Source organism: Hydra vulgaris, chromosome 15, assembly GCF_038396675.1.
Source record: "Hydra vulgaris chromosome 15, alternate assembly HydraT2T_AEP".
NCBI lineage: Eukaryota > Metazoa > Cnidaria > Hydrozoa > Anthoathecata > Hydridae > Hydra > Hydra vulgaris.
Genome location: NC_088934.1, coordinates 39965001 through 39982500, shown reverse-complemented (window position 1 = coordinate 39982500; position 17500 = coordinate 39965001). Strand labels below are relative to the sequence as shown.

At 26.5% G+C, this 17500-nt stretch overlaps 1 protein-coding gene across 7 annotated transcripts in view; it reads right to left on the bottom strand.

The window, feature by feature from the left end:
- LOC105844548 (golgin subfamily B member 1) overlaps positions 1-17500 on the bottom strand; it is a 104418-nt gene that overhangs the window by 62016 nt on the left and 24902 nt on the right. For all 7 annotated transcript variants that reach the window (XM_065818934.1, XM_065818937.1, XM_065818936.1 and 4 more), the window contains exons 7-12: positions 14455-14612; positions 9339-9413; positions 7929-8003; positions 7761-7844; positions 6244-6369; positions 5937-6116 (exon numbers count right to left, since the gene is read on the bottom strand). In XM_065818934.1, the coding sequence (XP_065675006.1) occupies positions 5937-6116; positions 6244-6369; positions 7761-7844; positions 7929-8003; positions 9339-9413; positions 14455-14612 (698 nt within the window). The remainder of the gene's footprint in view (positions 1-5936; positions 6117-6243; positions 6370-7760; positions 7845-7928; positions 8004-9338; positions 9414-14454; positions 14613-17500) is intronic.

The window sequence follows — 17500 nt, the reverse complement described above, 5'->3', positions numbered from 1 at the left end:
TAGAAAAATCTAGAATATGATCTACAAAATAGTTAAATAATTTTTACTCTTTTTTTTAAATATATTTTTAATTTTTTTTAATATATTTCTTAATATATTTTATTATTTTTTGATATGCTTTTATGCATATTTTTTTCTTTGATTTTAATTTCAACTCTTCTACTTCATAATCTAAAATTTATTCTTCTATATTTATTACTTCTTTTAAACATATTTTTGCTTTTTCTTTCAAACTTTATTCTTCAACTTCTTTTTTTAAACTTTATTCTTCAGCTTCTACTTATAACATTCTTCAACTTCTTTTTAAAACTTTATTCTTCAGCTTCTACTTATAACATTCTTCAACTTCTTTTTAAAACTTTATTCTTCAGCTTCTACTTATAACATTCTTCAACTTCTTTTTAAAACTTTATTCTTCAGCTTCTACTTATAACATTCTTCAACTTCTTTTTAAAACTTTATTCTTCAGCTTCTACTTTTAAATTTTTAACTTTTAATTTAATAACTTTAACTATTTTGAAACACAGTTGTATTTCAACTTGTAACTTGTAACTTGTATTTCACATGTAATAACTTTTAAAAACATAGTTGTACTTGTATTTCATGTGTAATAATTTTTAGACTGTTTTAAAAAATCACCAATTCAGATTTATTTGAACAAATTCAAAAGGGCTGCAACCACTATTTAAAATAATAAAATCGGAGCTACAAGGAAGTAAAAAAGAGAGTAAAACATCAAAAAAGAAGAATAGTTGAAAAACAGGATAAATAAATGAGTACAAACACTAGTGAATTCAAAGTACTTAGCAGTGTAAAGATACCTAAATAGAAAGATTATTGAAAGCAATGAAAATTCCATTTTTTTTTTTTAATCTGATATTTTTTTACTTTTATTCATTTGTTGAGAGAATTATATTCATTTAAATGAATATAAAAATATATGAATATAAAAAAGGTAGTGTAAACCAGGGTTGGCAAAAACCCAACCCAACTGGGTTTTTGGGTAGGTTATTGGGTTTTTGGGTTCTTAATAAAGTTTGGTATAAATCTTTAGTAACAAAGTTTGGTAGTTACTTAAAAGCTATTTTTCAATTTTTTAAATCTGATTATTAAGCTTTTGTATTTGAGTTATCTTTCTAGTTAAATTTAAAATATAAGTAGATTATAGGTTTTCATTTGACATTAACATGTCAAAGTATCAATCAGAGGGAAGAAATTAGGCTAGTGGGTGGAATGAAGTGACCATATTTAGTGATCAACCAAATTAAGTAATATGTAATTATTGCAAAGTAAGCATATTTAAAAAAATAGAGTTAAGATCCATTTTGATAAATCCAGAAGAAAGAAAAAAGATGCGCTAATGACTCTGCAGAAGTATTTAGCAATATCAGTTTTAGAGTCAAGGCCATCTACATCTGCAGCATCAAACAAGTCTAACCAGTCCGAAAATAATGATCAAGATCGTTTAAGCTTTATTAGTGATTCTTCTTATTCGTTAATAGTTTATTCAACTGCAATGACAATGCAATGGCAAACATGCATTTCTAAATTTGTTGCTACAACAACAAGTAATCAAACTACAGCAACAAGTAATAAAAAGAATGAACTGTATATGCAAATTGCAAGGTTTTTTTTTCAATAAATATACCATTTAACATAGTAGAAAATCCTGACTTGACTACCAAGCTGTTTAAAATATTTAGACCTGAGTGCAAGCCCCCAAATAGAAAACAGATATCTTCAGAACTCTTAGTAAAGGTAAATGAAGAAGTAATCAATTTAATGAAAGATGATCTTGATGATAATTGTGATGTTACCCTAATTCAAGATGATTGGAGTACAGTAATGATTTCACAATTGCTCATAGTATCCAAGATGATACAAAGATGATATTTTAAAGAGATTTTCAAAAAGTAATGATTTCATATCATTTTCTGGCCAACTTAACAGATCCAAAATATAACAAAAAATAATAAAGGCAACTGTATAATTGTAATAAAAATTAAAAACTTGCATCTGATCAAATTAAAATAAATACAGAAAAAATTTTTTTTTTTAAGTTTACTACTCATATAACTTTACTTATTAACTTTGGATAGAAGTCAAGAAGAAGAAGCTGAGGAATGGTTGAATAAAGTCTATCCTGAATTTATGCCAGGCCACTAAACATTTAAAGTAAAAAAAGATTTGCTACCCAACATATTTATTCAATGATAGTGTAAAAAGCACAAAATCAGGAACAAAGTGGTGGAAAATTATAGAAATAAAGGAAAGTTTTCTAAATTACCTGCAAGTTTTGCAAGATTATAACGACATTGCATTTGTCCAGCTAGTCCATTAAAAGATTTTTCTCATCCTTTAGCATTATTTGGAGCAAATTTAGGAATCTTCTGGGAAGAGGAAAAGCAAAAATGCTTGTACGAATTTACATACATTAAGGTCAAGATGCACAATTGCTGATGGCTAAATTGTTAAATAACTTTGTTTTAAACCTTTAAGTTTTAATATTACTGCTCCAAATAAAATAAATTCTCATTTATGATTCACTAAACTTCTTATTTTTAGAACAATTTTTGAGCAGCATCAAATCTTGAGTGTGAATGGAAACTAATTTATGAATATAACAATTATAAATAAAAAATTTAAGACCAAAAACCCATTAAGTTGGGTTTTTGGTGGGTTTTTGCTCTTGGGTTTTTGGGTTTGGATTTTTGGGTGCCAACCCTGGTGTAAACAGTTTAACACTATGGCCATTATAAATATTTATTAAAACAATTTATTTATACGAAAAACTTTATAATTGAACTCGTAGTTACTAACTAGTTTTCAAAATAATTCAATAAGGTGCAAAATGATAGACTACAAGACTTTTTGAGTCAGGTAGTCTACCATTTTTGAACTCAGGTAGCCTACCATTTTTGAACTCAGAGTGCAGCTCCTGTATACTTTCCTTATGGAATCAAAAGTTGAGAGCCTATGCAAAATAAGGGACTTGAAGATTTTAAACACAATTACCACCCTGATGGTTTGGATCAGATATTTCTGTAATAATAAAATTATCACTGATCTGCAGATATAAGGATAATTTCCACTAAAAAAATTACATTACTAAATAAAAGTATTTAAACTTTTATATAAATATTTAAATTCATTAAAATTATAAATCCATACTAATGAAAAAATAAAAGTGCAGTGAAAACTTTAGATAACAATTATAAAAATTGCTTTGTTTAACTATTACCATAAAAATTGCTTACTTGTTGAAAATTGTCAAATGTGTCAAAATACCACATTTTCTCTATGTTTATTTTTCTTTATGTTTAAGGAATAAATCATTTCAGAAGTTTTTCCATTATAAAACCAAGAAGCTGTCAATTATTACAGTTGAGTGAAAATCCAAGACTTTTTCTCAAAACTCTATGTTTTTGTAAATTTTACATTCTGTACATTGTGTGATAATAAATAAGTTAACAATGTCTTTATAATTATAAAAGTTTTTTGTATAAATTTTATTCCTATGTTAAAAAGGTTTGAAATTGAATTAACTAAATAAAAAATATGTAAAAAGTCATTTACAAGTATTTAAGACAAATCGCTTGCATAAGTTTTTCTTTTTTTTTTTACTTTATTTTTAAAAAAAAGAAGCACATTCTATATAAAAGCTTGCTTAAGCTATTAGTCAAGTAAAAAGAAATATTTTTTTTTAATGCTGCTTGTAAAACCATACAAAATGAGATTGTAACAGATTTAATGAGCAATTTTAAGAGAACCATTATCAAGTTTTTAAAAAAAATAACTTTCAATTAGTGTCAATTAAATGGTTTTTTAAATATTTTATGGAAAAACATTTAAAAAATGGTAAACTAATAATATATTACATACTATATTATATAAATTATATATTAAAATATTACATACTCTATCAATTGCGTATTCTTTTAAAGTTATCATTTTGAGTTTAAAACTAACTAAATGGCCAAAGGAAAAGTTGGTTAATCGCTATTTTTATGTGTTTACAATTGCTCTCCTCAACCGTTATGAATAAGGATTCATAAATACAATTCCTAATGAAAAAACATGCCGCCATTTCAAACATGAAAAAGACTTGTAGCCACTAACATTGACATCATAAAACATTTAATTTAAAATGATTTTTATGTTGCCTGTCATATACCATGCAACTTTTGATGCTCTCATATAACATATGACATGCTTCAAAAATTTTGCTACATGAATTCATGTTTAATAATTAAGTATATAATTGTTCAAAGTTTAAATAATTGAGGAACTTGTGAATAAACTTGCTGTTGCTACTTGTTTTACCTTCTTGCTATCATATTTTATTGTTTCATAGCAAGATTTGTTTAAATTACAATATTTATTATGATATTTTTAAAAAGTTATATTTAAATATATAAATACAAAAAACTACATAGATACTAGTATAACTATAAATAATTGAAGTTACTTTCTCAGCTTTTCAAAACTTTGTTAATTTAAAAATGAATTATTAAATAAGTTCATTCAATGTGGCGCAATACTTTTTTTTGAGCTTTAACTAATTGAATGCTAAATATAATTCACTAATTGCAAACAGCAAAAAAATTAAAACTAAATTCCTACATAAAATTAAATTAAGATTAATAATTAATAAAAAAAAAGAAAAAAAAATTGTTAAGAAAATTCTTTTTTTAAATGTTATGTTAATTTGATAAAAAAATATAGTACTCATCAAAAATATTGTGCTCTATCCTTTAAACTCTTTAAATTTTTTTTTTTAAATTTGTTTTAAAAATAATAACTACAATAATAACTATAACAAAAATAACAATCTAAGTAAATGCAGCCATACAAAATATAACAAAAATAACAACTTAATAAATCTAAGTAAATGCAGCCATACAAAATATTTGGCAACTAATGATAGAAATTTGTTTTTAAATTATTTTAGGTCTTCCAAGAGTTTTTTCTTTTATAAACTCTTGATTTAAATAAGACAATGGCACTATAAAAATCTTAAAAGCCATAGCAACCATAAAAACCTGCTTAAAAAGAAAAAAAACCGTAATTGAAATTTTTTTTTGGCGCAATAGATGTCCTTCATATCTAGAAGATACCTGTCTAAAATGAAAGTTAATGTATGCACTGAAGCCCTAGCAGATGGATATTTTTTTGTATATATTTTTCAAACTATAAGTTTTTAAACACCAACTTAAGTGCAGACAGTTTTTCTTAAAAGAATAAAAAATTTTTTTTTTGTCTCATTAGAATTACTTTATATGTAGATAGCATCTGCTCAAATCCAATATAAAAACCAATATAAATAATATACCACAATAAAAATATTTTAGGACTAAATATTTTTATTCTGATACTGAAGATTAATACAACAAGGAAGATTACTGCAACAATGAAGATTACTGCAACAATGAAGATTACTGCAACAATGAAGATTACTGCAATAAGAAAGATTACTGCAACAAGGAAGATTAAGACTCAATACCATAAAATTTTGTAATATATTAATAAAAAAAAATTATGTAGCTGTAAAAAAATCCATGTTTTTAAACCACTGTGAGGACAGAGAAATTAATTTAATTGGTGGATACCAATTGGTGGAACTTATTTGGTGGAATAGTTGTGAGATCATAACAATCTTTAGTGCAAAATAAGAGGGTAAGTTAACAATTAACTTGATTTTTATGCGTTAATAAAAAAAGTATATGAATTTTCAGAATGTTTGAAAAAAACTCCACATTACTCAGAAAATTGTGAGAGCCAGTTATTTTAGTAATTTAATAATTTCAACAGTTTTTACACAAGCACTTTAAGAAGGTTTGTTATTCTAGCATGCTGAAGTAGAAATATTTATGTTTTAAAAATATTTGTTTTATCATTAAAATACGCTATATAATAGCTATGAAAACTAAACTTACTAAACTCTCCACATTTTCAGTAGATGACAGTTTCTGATCATCTACATCAATTTCATCAAATGATTTCTGTTCATCTTCACCTTCATTTGCTTTTTTTATATCATCTCCATTATCATTTACTTTTTTTATATCATCTCCATTATAATTATATTTTTCCTGAGAAACTTGAGAAATTGCAGTCTAAAACATTTAAAATTCCAAATTGTTTTTATCATTATTACCATAAGATCAAAAAGATCAAATAACTACATAAAGTTTTATAAATTTACCTCTTTATTTATTAAGTAAATGAAAGAAAATTATTAACCTCAAGAGAATTTTCTTCTAAGGTTGCTTCTAGAGTAAGAAGTTTATTTCTGTACTCCATATTTTGTTGCTCGCACACTTTCATGTCCTTTCGTAAATTAACAATAATTTCTCCTTGAAATCGAACCTGATAATATAAAAATACTTTTTTTTATTACTTTTAACAGCTTTTACATTTTTTCAAAATTCCTTTTACCCAATTTACCTCTGTTGTATCTTATATTGTAAATATCTTATACCCAAGTATATCTTCTATTGTAAATATCTTATAACCAAGTATATCTTCCAAATAAATAAAAAATTTGATTGAGTTGATTTTTTTAAAAAAATGAATTTTTTAAATACAGAGAAATCAAAAAAAAGATTTAAATAAATAGTGGTAGAAAGGTGAAGTGTTAGTAACTTTTTGTTATTACTATCATTATTTTTAATGTTCACTTCCCCAAGGTTTAAGGGCCACTACAGAAGGCTTTATTAATTTTCCTTTTTTTTTAAATTGCGGTAGCCAGTCTCTCTTAACTCTATAACTCTAAAACATGAAGCTTTACAACCAAGGTTGTAACCACAATTAAAATTTTGAAGTATATCTAGGTTAAGATCAATGAACCATTTATAATTATAACAGCAAAAACTGTACAATTAAAGAGTTATACATCACATGTGTCCATAGTGTCATGATGTATGGAAATGAAACATTTGTAATAAAAGTTGATGATATTCAATTTCTGGAAAGAAAAGTGAAAAAAAGAAAAAAAAAAGATTTCATTATATCTTTAAGTTTACACAAATATTATGATAAAAACGTTGACAAAAATTGTTTGTAGCAAACCAATTCTTGGTTAAAGATTGCTCCAAAACTGTTTATAGAGATTTCTGACCTCAAGAATCAAAAAAACCACTTAAAAGACAAAAAGGAAAAATAGTTCTCATTACTGCTTCAAAAAAAAAATGCTCAAAAGTGTCCGATAACAAAGTGAAGAGCTTGTTTAAAAAGTTCACAAAACCATTTCAAGAATGAGAAATATGAGGAAACCTACTTTATATAAAAATAAAAGCAAAAAAAAAAAAAAAGCACAAACAAAGACATGAGGCTTGTTTGCATAAATTTCGTAATGATTACAAAATTTTAAAATACTTTATTAGTAATGTAGAGATACATCACATTAAGCAATTAGCTCCTTGCCAGTAATGACTTGTATTATTCAAATGAACTGACATTGTCACTTGATTATGCCAACATAAGAACCAAGCCAAATTTATAAGGAAATTTCTTGTTTGGATTGCTATTTTAGCAAACAGTTTGAATATAATCATTTGACTAAGTAGAATCAACATAGAGGTTTCTTTGCCTTGTTCTGTCAGGCTTTATTTACCAAGGTTTTTTTATATTATCTTTACTGACACTTGTAGTTTTTACAATTTTTTTTTTTTAAATTAACAATTTTTGGCAAATTTATAATAAAAAAACCAGTTCTACCAATTTTTATTTGACATATGTTGATTACAATAACTTTTAACCTGCTTTACAGTATCTTCAAACTTAATTTTACATTCTGAAAGTTCATCCCGTAATTTGGATGCTACATCATACTGATTTGCTACCTAAAACCAATAAAGATATTTACCAATAATGAGATCATATGCATAATATTAACTAACAATATTATTTCAGGAAAAAAGTGAAACCTCAGCAGTCATTATTTTTCGCTCATCCTCAAGCTGCAGTTTTAACTCACTGATACTTTTCTGTAATGCTATTTTCTAAAGAAAATTAAATAAAAAACTGTTTAACCAAACATTTGAAATCAACTAAAAATCAATTATTGATATTGGGAACATTTATTGTTACTGTTTTATAAATTATTGCGAATTTTTATTAAAATTGTCCTATTCCTTCAAAAAAAAAAAAAGTCATTGAATTTCTGGAAATTTAAACCGCGTGTTTTACGCGGAGCCATTGGGCTGGCTAACACCTTGGTTGTTGTTATAAAAAATAATCAATCTGAAATATCTTTAAGCAATTTAGTTAAAAGAGTTGATTATATCTATCAAAACTAAAAAAAAAATTAAAGAAAATTTAAAAGATTAAAAGAAATATTTCACAAAACTATTTTTATAAACTAAAATTCAATAAAATTAATTCAAGTGTTTTATGTTTCAAGTATTTTAAGTAACTGAAAACAGAAAATTAAATTCTAATTTATAATCTAAACAACGTGTCTCAAAATACTAGTTCTCATGTTATATCACTTTAGTATCATTTCAACTTCTTCTGTATCATTTCATATCATCTTAAATAGGAAAACATATGTCAAAAGTCAAAATTTACATACATCACTTCCAAATATCCCAAAAACTAAAAATTAATATTTTTCAGACATACAGCACAGATGCCTTTAATCAATTTTTTTGTTACGCTAACTTCTGCTAGACATTTTCTACTTGGACAGTTTCAAACTTTTACTTTTTTAACTAATTACTGTTATTACAGTAAATCATCAAAACTCTTTTTAATTTTTGTTACAAACCTTTTTGATGTGACAAACCTGTCAACTTTATAACTGCAAAACAGTACCCTTGAAAAACAAGACAGCACGGAGAAACAAGTTAAATGTAGTAACAGGGATGTGCTACATTTAATGGATCTCCATCACATCCACTACCAGGGATCTAACTTTATACTTCTTCAAGCTTAAGAAGTAAACACTCTACCACTACACCACTATGTATACAATTACCTGTTTAAAAAAAATTACTGCATCACAATTCCATTATATTACTAGTTGTATGATAGTAATGCACTTTCATCGGAAGCTAGAGATAAAGTATTTATTCTTCATCACATTCCTTGCCATATTCACTTGACTTTCTGGGTCTGTGTTTTGTTGTTAAGGGTGATTCATTTTCTGGGTCTGTGTTTTGTTATTAAGGGTTAAGAGAGGGTTGTATCAAGTATAAAGTTAAATATAAAAATTAGTTATCTACTCAAATGTAGTGATCCACTTCGCTTAAGGAAAGTAAATATGCAAAGAAAAAGGAAAAAAATCACTTTATAATTATAAATGTTATGTTAAGTAAATTTTAAATCATATTTACTTCATTAGCCATAGTTTTTTGCTCATCCTCATGTTGTAACTTTAGCTCATTGATATTTTTCTCTAACATTAATATCTAAAGAAATTAAAAAATATATTTAATTTGTTACTTGAGTTAATTTGTTACTTGTTACTAATTTACTACTTGAGTATCTTTTATAAATAAATCTTTATTTAATTTAATTTTCACTTAATTTTCACCAAATTTTTTGTTGTCACTTTAAAGCTGTAATTATAAAACAAAAGTTTCTTCTCTCTCTCTGTATACACACACACACACATATACTTGCATTAGTTTTGTCATACTTTTTTATGATCATTTTACTTTTCTTAATTTATGTGTTATCTAGATACCAATGCTAAGTAATATCAACTACCTAGCATAGATTGTTTGGTTAAAATTTTAGTTCAATATCTGTTGATTCCAAGTTTAATACTAACTGCAATAAAAAAAATATTTCTTGCATTTTCTATAATATATATATATATATATATATATATATATATATATATATATATATATATATATATATATATATATATATATATATATATATATATATATATATATATATATATATATATATATATATATATATATATATATATATATATATATATATATATATATATATATATATATATATATATATATATATATAATAAGCTAATAACTTCGTTAAATAAGCTAAAACTTCGTTATTAAAGACATGTTAACTGCATGAATATCATACTAACTGGTAACAATATAATTTTATTATATTGTTACCAGTTAGTATGATATTCATGCAGTTAACATGTCTTTAATAACGAAGTTTTAGCTTATTTCCGGTTGAATTTATCTTTTTACCTAGCTGTTATTTTTTTAATAAAAATTGTTTTTTATAAAACACTAGTATGTCAAAGCAGTTTTTTATTTTTTTAACATTTTACTTATTTATTATTTCTAACTATTTATTATTTTTCTAACTTTCTATTACCATCTGTTATAAAAAATATTAAATATAAAAAATTTTGAACAATTAGATCTAAAATTCTACTTTTGATGAGAGTAAATTTATATAATTTTGATTAGATTTTAGATATATTTATATTTCGTATTTACATATACTATATTTTGTCTGTACACATATTTATACTTTGTATTTACATATATTTGTATTTTGTATTTACATTTATTTATATTTGTATTTAGATTTATTTATATTTTGTATTTACATATATTTAAATTATGTGTTTACAAATATTTATTTATTTTTTTTATTTTTTTGTTAATTTTTTTTTTAAACATCTTTACTTCCAACAACGCTGCAAGCAACCACTATTAGAGTTACTGGAAGAATAACTTCCAACTCTAATAAAAGATGAAGTTTATAAAGCAAGACAACTTAACTGACAATTTAAAAAATTGCAAATTATGTGAATCAGGAAAACAAGATGAAGGGAGAGAATTCCAAAGAACTAATGTTCAAGGAAAAAAACTAGATGAATAAAAGTAAAAGGATGAGACTTAATTGAATGACAAGTAACACAAGAATGAACTTTAGTAGATGGCACAAGAAACGCTAGCTCTTTAGAGCAACGCCCTTTATACTATTTATAGAATAGAGAAAGAGAAGCAACATCACAACAATGCGACAATAGTTGAAGTTTGGCTTCAAAAGTATGACTATGTTTACTACGCATTTTTGCACTTTGTCTGAAAGAGAAAGTACATCATTTGAAGATCCACTCCAGATATGGCAATAAGGACGGATTTGAGATTTATTGAGATAAAGAATAGAACCAGGAGTATGAAAGTGGCGAGCAAGATAAAGAGATGTAACCTTAGCAGATAATAATTTTGCAATGGATTTGATATATGGTTTCCAAGAAAAATCAGAAGTAAAAGTTAATACTTGAAGATGAAGGGTAGATGACTCATTGAGTACATTATCGTTCGTAAAAATAAGAAGATCTAGATTTTTACCATAATGATTAGCTGAAAAAAATTAGGTTTTATCTGAGTTAAAGTTCACTGAAAGTGCCATGCTGTAGTACTTGTTAAATAATTATGAAAGAATAGGCGACAGCTCCTGAGAACACTTCTGCAAGACTAAAACAGACATGTTGTCTGGACCACAAGCTGTAGAAGAGTCTGAGCAGGAAATTACTTTAGATATAGAAACTGGAGTGATGCGAATGTCAAGCATTGAATCAACCTGTTTGTTGGCTATATCAGGTAGGATGTGATTAGTGGAATCAAGAGATGAGATTGATGAAAAGTTCTTAGCAAACAACACAACTTTGTCTTTAGGTGAGGTAACAAAATCTGAACCATGCAAGAGAGGAGAAATAACAGATTTATACGCATAACTATTATAATGTACTATAAAAAAAAAAACTTTAAACTGTTACTAATATACGTAACTGTATATGTTAGCTACTAAATGATGATCACCCTGATACTGGTAACATGTAACCCACTGCAACCTGTTCCATGTCCAGCTGCCTTGAAGAATTGGTTTTCTAAGCAAAGGCTGGAAGGAGTTTGCTTCCTGTCATCAGTACTATTTAATATTGGTCATGCTTATAGTAATATATATACAATTTTTTTCAATTTATTTTTTGTGTCTTTAATATAGTTGGAGATGCCTTAGTTACTGTTTTAGCATATCTGTAATCTACTTTATATGCATGTTTGTGTTTTGACTAAACCTCTGGCGCAGTGTAGACTCATGCGTAAGTTACTTTCCGTATGTTTGTTTTCTTTGAACCTGCAGTGTTTATTTACCTGAAGTTACTTTATGTATGCTTGTGTTCTGTCTCTTTATGTTTATATGCATATTTGTGTCTGAACCTTTATGTTTGTTTCTGAACCTGTATGTTTGTGTCTGATGTCTATCTGAACCTCTGGCACAGTGTTTACTCACCTGGAAGTTACTTTATGTTTGTTTGTGTTGTATTTAAATGTTTAAATGTTATGTTTAAATCTGTTTTGATGCAGCGTGAGCTCAACAACTAACTAGTTACTCCAACTATAAACCTACCTTCACCATAATCTCTAATATTTGCTAACTGTAATATTTTTTCCTAGTGCATTTCCAAAATATCATACCTAATGTTTTAAGGTACTGTTTCCAGGAACTAGCTTTATTTAATTATTCCAGGTCAGGTCAGGTCAGGTTCAGGATCATCACGATAACCCTGCTACTGGTATCATTTAAACCAGTTGTACCTTTTTCATGCCCTGCTTCCTTAAAGAGTGCGTTTTTTTAAGCAAAGGCTAAAAGAAACAAAGTCTGAACTAAAAGTCCCCTGCCTTAGGGCTCTTGGTTGAGTAAAGGTTAGAGATGGAGTCTCAATATAAATACTCAATTTGGGCAGATGTTAACTGCATCCACCTACTGTCTTGTAGGAGGCCTCCTAGGCAAAGACTTTAGGGGTAAGCAAAATAAATTTGCTAACCAGCCTTGAACCCCTACTTCATCTATCAGGTTGGTGTAGATGTAAACCTGCGTTACATTGTTTCCTGCCTAGGATAATGAATGCTGAATCCTTCTTGACTCTACTCATAGGTTTTTGCTTATGCCAATTGCATACCTCATAGCTTAGGAGGCTATGCTCTATATATGAATGAGTTAAGTTCTCTCATAACTTAAATCATGCCAAAAGTAACTCAAAATATTAAACATAAAAAACCTACCACCTAACTATTTTAATATACCTTTTATAAATATTCGTGGTCTGCAAAGCAACCTTCCATCAGTTGAATCTTATCTCTTTCACCAGAAAAAGTTCACCAGACTTGCTTGCTCTTAGTGTGATAATTTTAAATTCTACTATTCCTTCTTCAAAGCTCTATGTTGATGGGTACTATCCTTTGATTTGCAAAAACTCCAATAGTCACATGCTTGGCTTGGGGGTATACATACGCATCAATTAACCTATTTGTCATTAAATCAGCTTCTAATTGTTTGACCATTCTTTAATGTGTCTCCGTTTAGCACCTCTTCACTCTATCACCTTTCTCTTTGTTCTTTATTGTTCTCCTTCTTCCCAAGACTACACTCTTTTAGATGTAATTTCTGATCAAATTGAACATGCCCTTTTCTACTTACCCCTCTGCCAATATTGTTGTTATTGACAGAGGAGTAGAGAGAGAGGGCATTAAATTTTAAATATAATGCCCTCTCTCTTTACTCTAAATTATAAATTCAAAAAAAACTCAGTTTTTTACTGCAAACAACTATCACAAAACTGTCGACATTCCTATATTAATGAATGGCAATCCTCTCACTGAATCTTCTTTATATCTTATTGGATTACTGTTTACTACTGACATTTCATGGAAACCATATATACAACCGATTGCTAAATAAGCATCCGCTAAATTTGCTTCTCTTTATCGTGCTTGCCATTTTCTTACTCCTGATTCGATTCTGTAACCTCTACAAATCTTATATTCGTCCCTGTATGGAATACTGTTGTCATATTTGGGCTGGCTCTTCTAATTATCCTCTTTCTCTTCTAGACAAGGTCCAAAAAGGCATTATAAACATAGTTGAACCCACTCTATCTGCTAAGCTTGAGTCTTTTTTCCATCATTTTAAAGCTGCATCTCTTTTTCTTTTCTACAAATACTGTATAAAAGAGAATCATAGGCTCTGCTCAAAGGAACTATCATCTCTAGTTCCATCAACTAAAACTCATTCTTATTTGACTTATCATTTAGCAAAGTCTCATTTGTTTACTGTATCTGTTTATATTTGTTTACTGTATCTACATGCATGTTCTAAAAACTTTTATCTGTCTTGTTTTTTCTCCGCACTTCAACTCTTTGGATCTCCTATCTTCATGTTTTCATGACTCATACAACTTTCAACTTTTCAAGTCTTCTGTCAACCATTTCCTTACTCTATAACTCTTCTTTTTTTCTAGTAACTCCCAACTTAATAGCGGTTGTTTGCAACCTTGTTGGAAGTATTTCAGAATAAAAAAATATTGTAATTAGGAATTAACTTAGATAAGGTAATTTAATTTTTAATTTAAAGATAATTTAATTTGTAATTTAATTAATGAACCACCTAATTTATTAAAAACTTATTATGATAAATGATTGAAATAATTTTAAATACCTGCTCTTCTGATTTCGAAGAACTTTTACTCTGTAAATCAAATAAAAGCTGGTCTTGTTTAAAGATCTTTTCAGATAAAGCTTGCTTTTCCTTGTCACATTCACTAATCTCATCTTGAAGTTTTTTTATAAGCAAATCTTTTTCATGGATCATTAAATCTGTATATATAAATATATATATATATATATATATATATATATATATATATATATATATATATATATATATATATATGTATATATATATATATATGTATATATGTATATATTGTATATATGTATATATATATATATATATATGTATATATATATATATAAATATATATATATATATATACGTATATATATATATATATATATATTGATATATATATATATATGTATATATATATATATATATATATATGTAGATATATATATATATATATATATGATATATATATATATATATATATATATATATATATATATATATATATATATATATATATATATATATATATCAGGAATGGAGAGTCCCAAACACTCCGGATTTTAAAGTCACAAAAAGATTACTTCTTCCTAGTTTTTGGTATCCAAGAGCACTAAATATATAAAAAAGTTTATGGACTACTGATAGGAAAAAAAATGACTTTTAGGTAAGAGGAACAATTATTTTTTTAACCCGGAGTCCTTAGGTATAATGGCGGCAAAGACTCCGGGACTCCGGGTTTAATAACAAAAAGTTCCAAGTCATTAAATCTCATGAATTTTTTTCTTAATCATAAGTCAACAAACATGTTTAGTGCTTCTAGACACTACAGACCTGAAAAAAATGGAGATATAAAGCCGAAGTCCTTGTGGGACTCCACATCCCTCATATATATATATAATATACTTAGACAGGAATAGAGTTTATATAATAAAGCTTGGACAGGAATAGTGTGCGATCGCTAGTAAGTGACTGGGGTTGATATTTGACCAGGGCTGGGTTTGTCACCGGGGCTGCATAAACATTTATACACCCTTAGCATACTTTTTTATTCAAAATTCATGTTATATTTTGTATATATATGCATATATAAAAATCATTATGATCAACATGATCATCATAATCATTAGTACCATGATGATGATGATGATGATGATGATGATGATGATGATGATGATGATGATGATCATCATCATCATCATCATCATTATCATCATCATCATCATAATCATCAGGCTTTAGCCTTCATTTTTTATGTTGCCACTCTTCAAGTTTTTTTACTTCTACTACTATCATTTTCTCCTGAAGTCACTACCTCTCTACATACTGATACCTAAATCACTTTAATCTTCTCTAAAAAAAGTTGTTCGATACAACGTTTTTTCTAATATGCCTTCTTTTCTTGTCTTGTTAGAGTCACACCACACATCTATCAGATGATTTTCTCTTTCAGTAAATACCATATAAATACTAAAGTTTACAATACATTCAAAGGATATTGTATTCCAGCATCTAAATAAATAGCAAACATATATGTTTATATCCATAATATGTATGCACAAAGCGAATCTTGGAAGCTTTTATTCCTTCTCTTCAATTTTAAGTCAAGCATTCTACTCCACACTTTTCACCATCTTGACAGTTGCTTTATTAGACATTAATAATTTTTTTAATGTTTTTTACAAGAACATCTCTCTTAAGAACAAATGCCTTTTTTATTATTGCAAGAAGCCAATGTAAAAAAGCCCTGTCTGATGTTAAGCTCTTCTTTTCTCAATTTACTAAATCTTGTATTTTACATAGATCTTCCAGGTCATATTTTTATATTCGGAAAATTTTTTGGGTAAAATATCCGGAAAAAATCCAGAATATATTTCCCTTATTTTCCTCTTAATTTTGCTTTTAGCTGAGTTTCTTCAAATTTTTTTTCTAAATTTTTTATAATTTTTGTATAAGTGATTAGTGAAAAAGTTAAAAAAAACAAATATATTACAAAAATATACACCCAAACTTGTATGTATGGAAAATGTTTTGGATATCCGGAAAAACTAAAAGTTGAGAAAAATATCCAGACTAAATCCTGACCACACTTATAATTTTTTCTTTACAATTTGACCGAGGCAGTTTTGATGTTTTAACAATTTAAAAGCCATAAAAAATTGTTATGTAATGAATAACTTATAATTGTTGATCTTCTCTAAAGTTTTTCTTTTGTGCGAAGGCTTTAAATAAATAAAAAATTAATTATAGTGATTGTTTAAAATAAATGCATTTTGTGTAAATTAACAAATAATGTTATATTTTAATTTATATTTATGTGGGTATGTATTTTTTATGATAAACGTTTGAAACTATTTTTTTATGTCTTTCTAAAAATCTTTTTAGAAGACATAAAAAAGTTACTTTAAATTATGAATAAGTTAAATAAAATCTTCCATTGCAATGGAATGAATTAACTGCTTTATTTTTTGTTTCTATTTTTACAAAGAATTGTTTAAAACTTTTTTATTTTAACTTAACTAACCAATCAGAGCATGAAATGATTTAAAATTACTATTTTAAATAGACTATGCTATCTTTTTAAACGACTTTTTTTTTCTTGCAACTTTTTTGAAAAATAAATGTTTATACAATCTAAAAATAATATATATAAAACTTTTTAATAATTTATATAAAATTTGTTCATTCATTAAACAGCCATTAGAAATAATTTGTAAAAGCGTTTTGCATAACTTTAATAAAACATTTCAAAAGTTAAGTTTCAGAGTAATTTATTTTAAACGCAATTAAAAACATAACAAAAAGTAACTTTCGTTTCAAGTTTTTCAAGTTTTATTTTAGTGCTTATATACTTTTGATTTTTGTAAGGAATTGTTTTCTTTTTTCATTATTATTTTTTTAATTTTCTTTCTAGTTTAAGTTTGCTAGCGCGTTTTTTTTTCAGCGCATTTTTAAAATGCTTAAAAATCATCTAAACATCTACACAGTTGTGGTCAAGTTGTCAAAAAATAAAATCATTTGTATATATATCTACCTATATATACATATAGAGGTAGATATTTATAAGAGTGGCCAC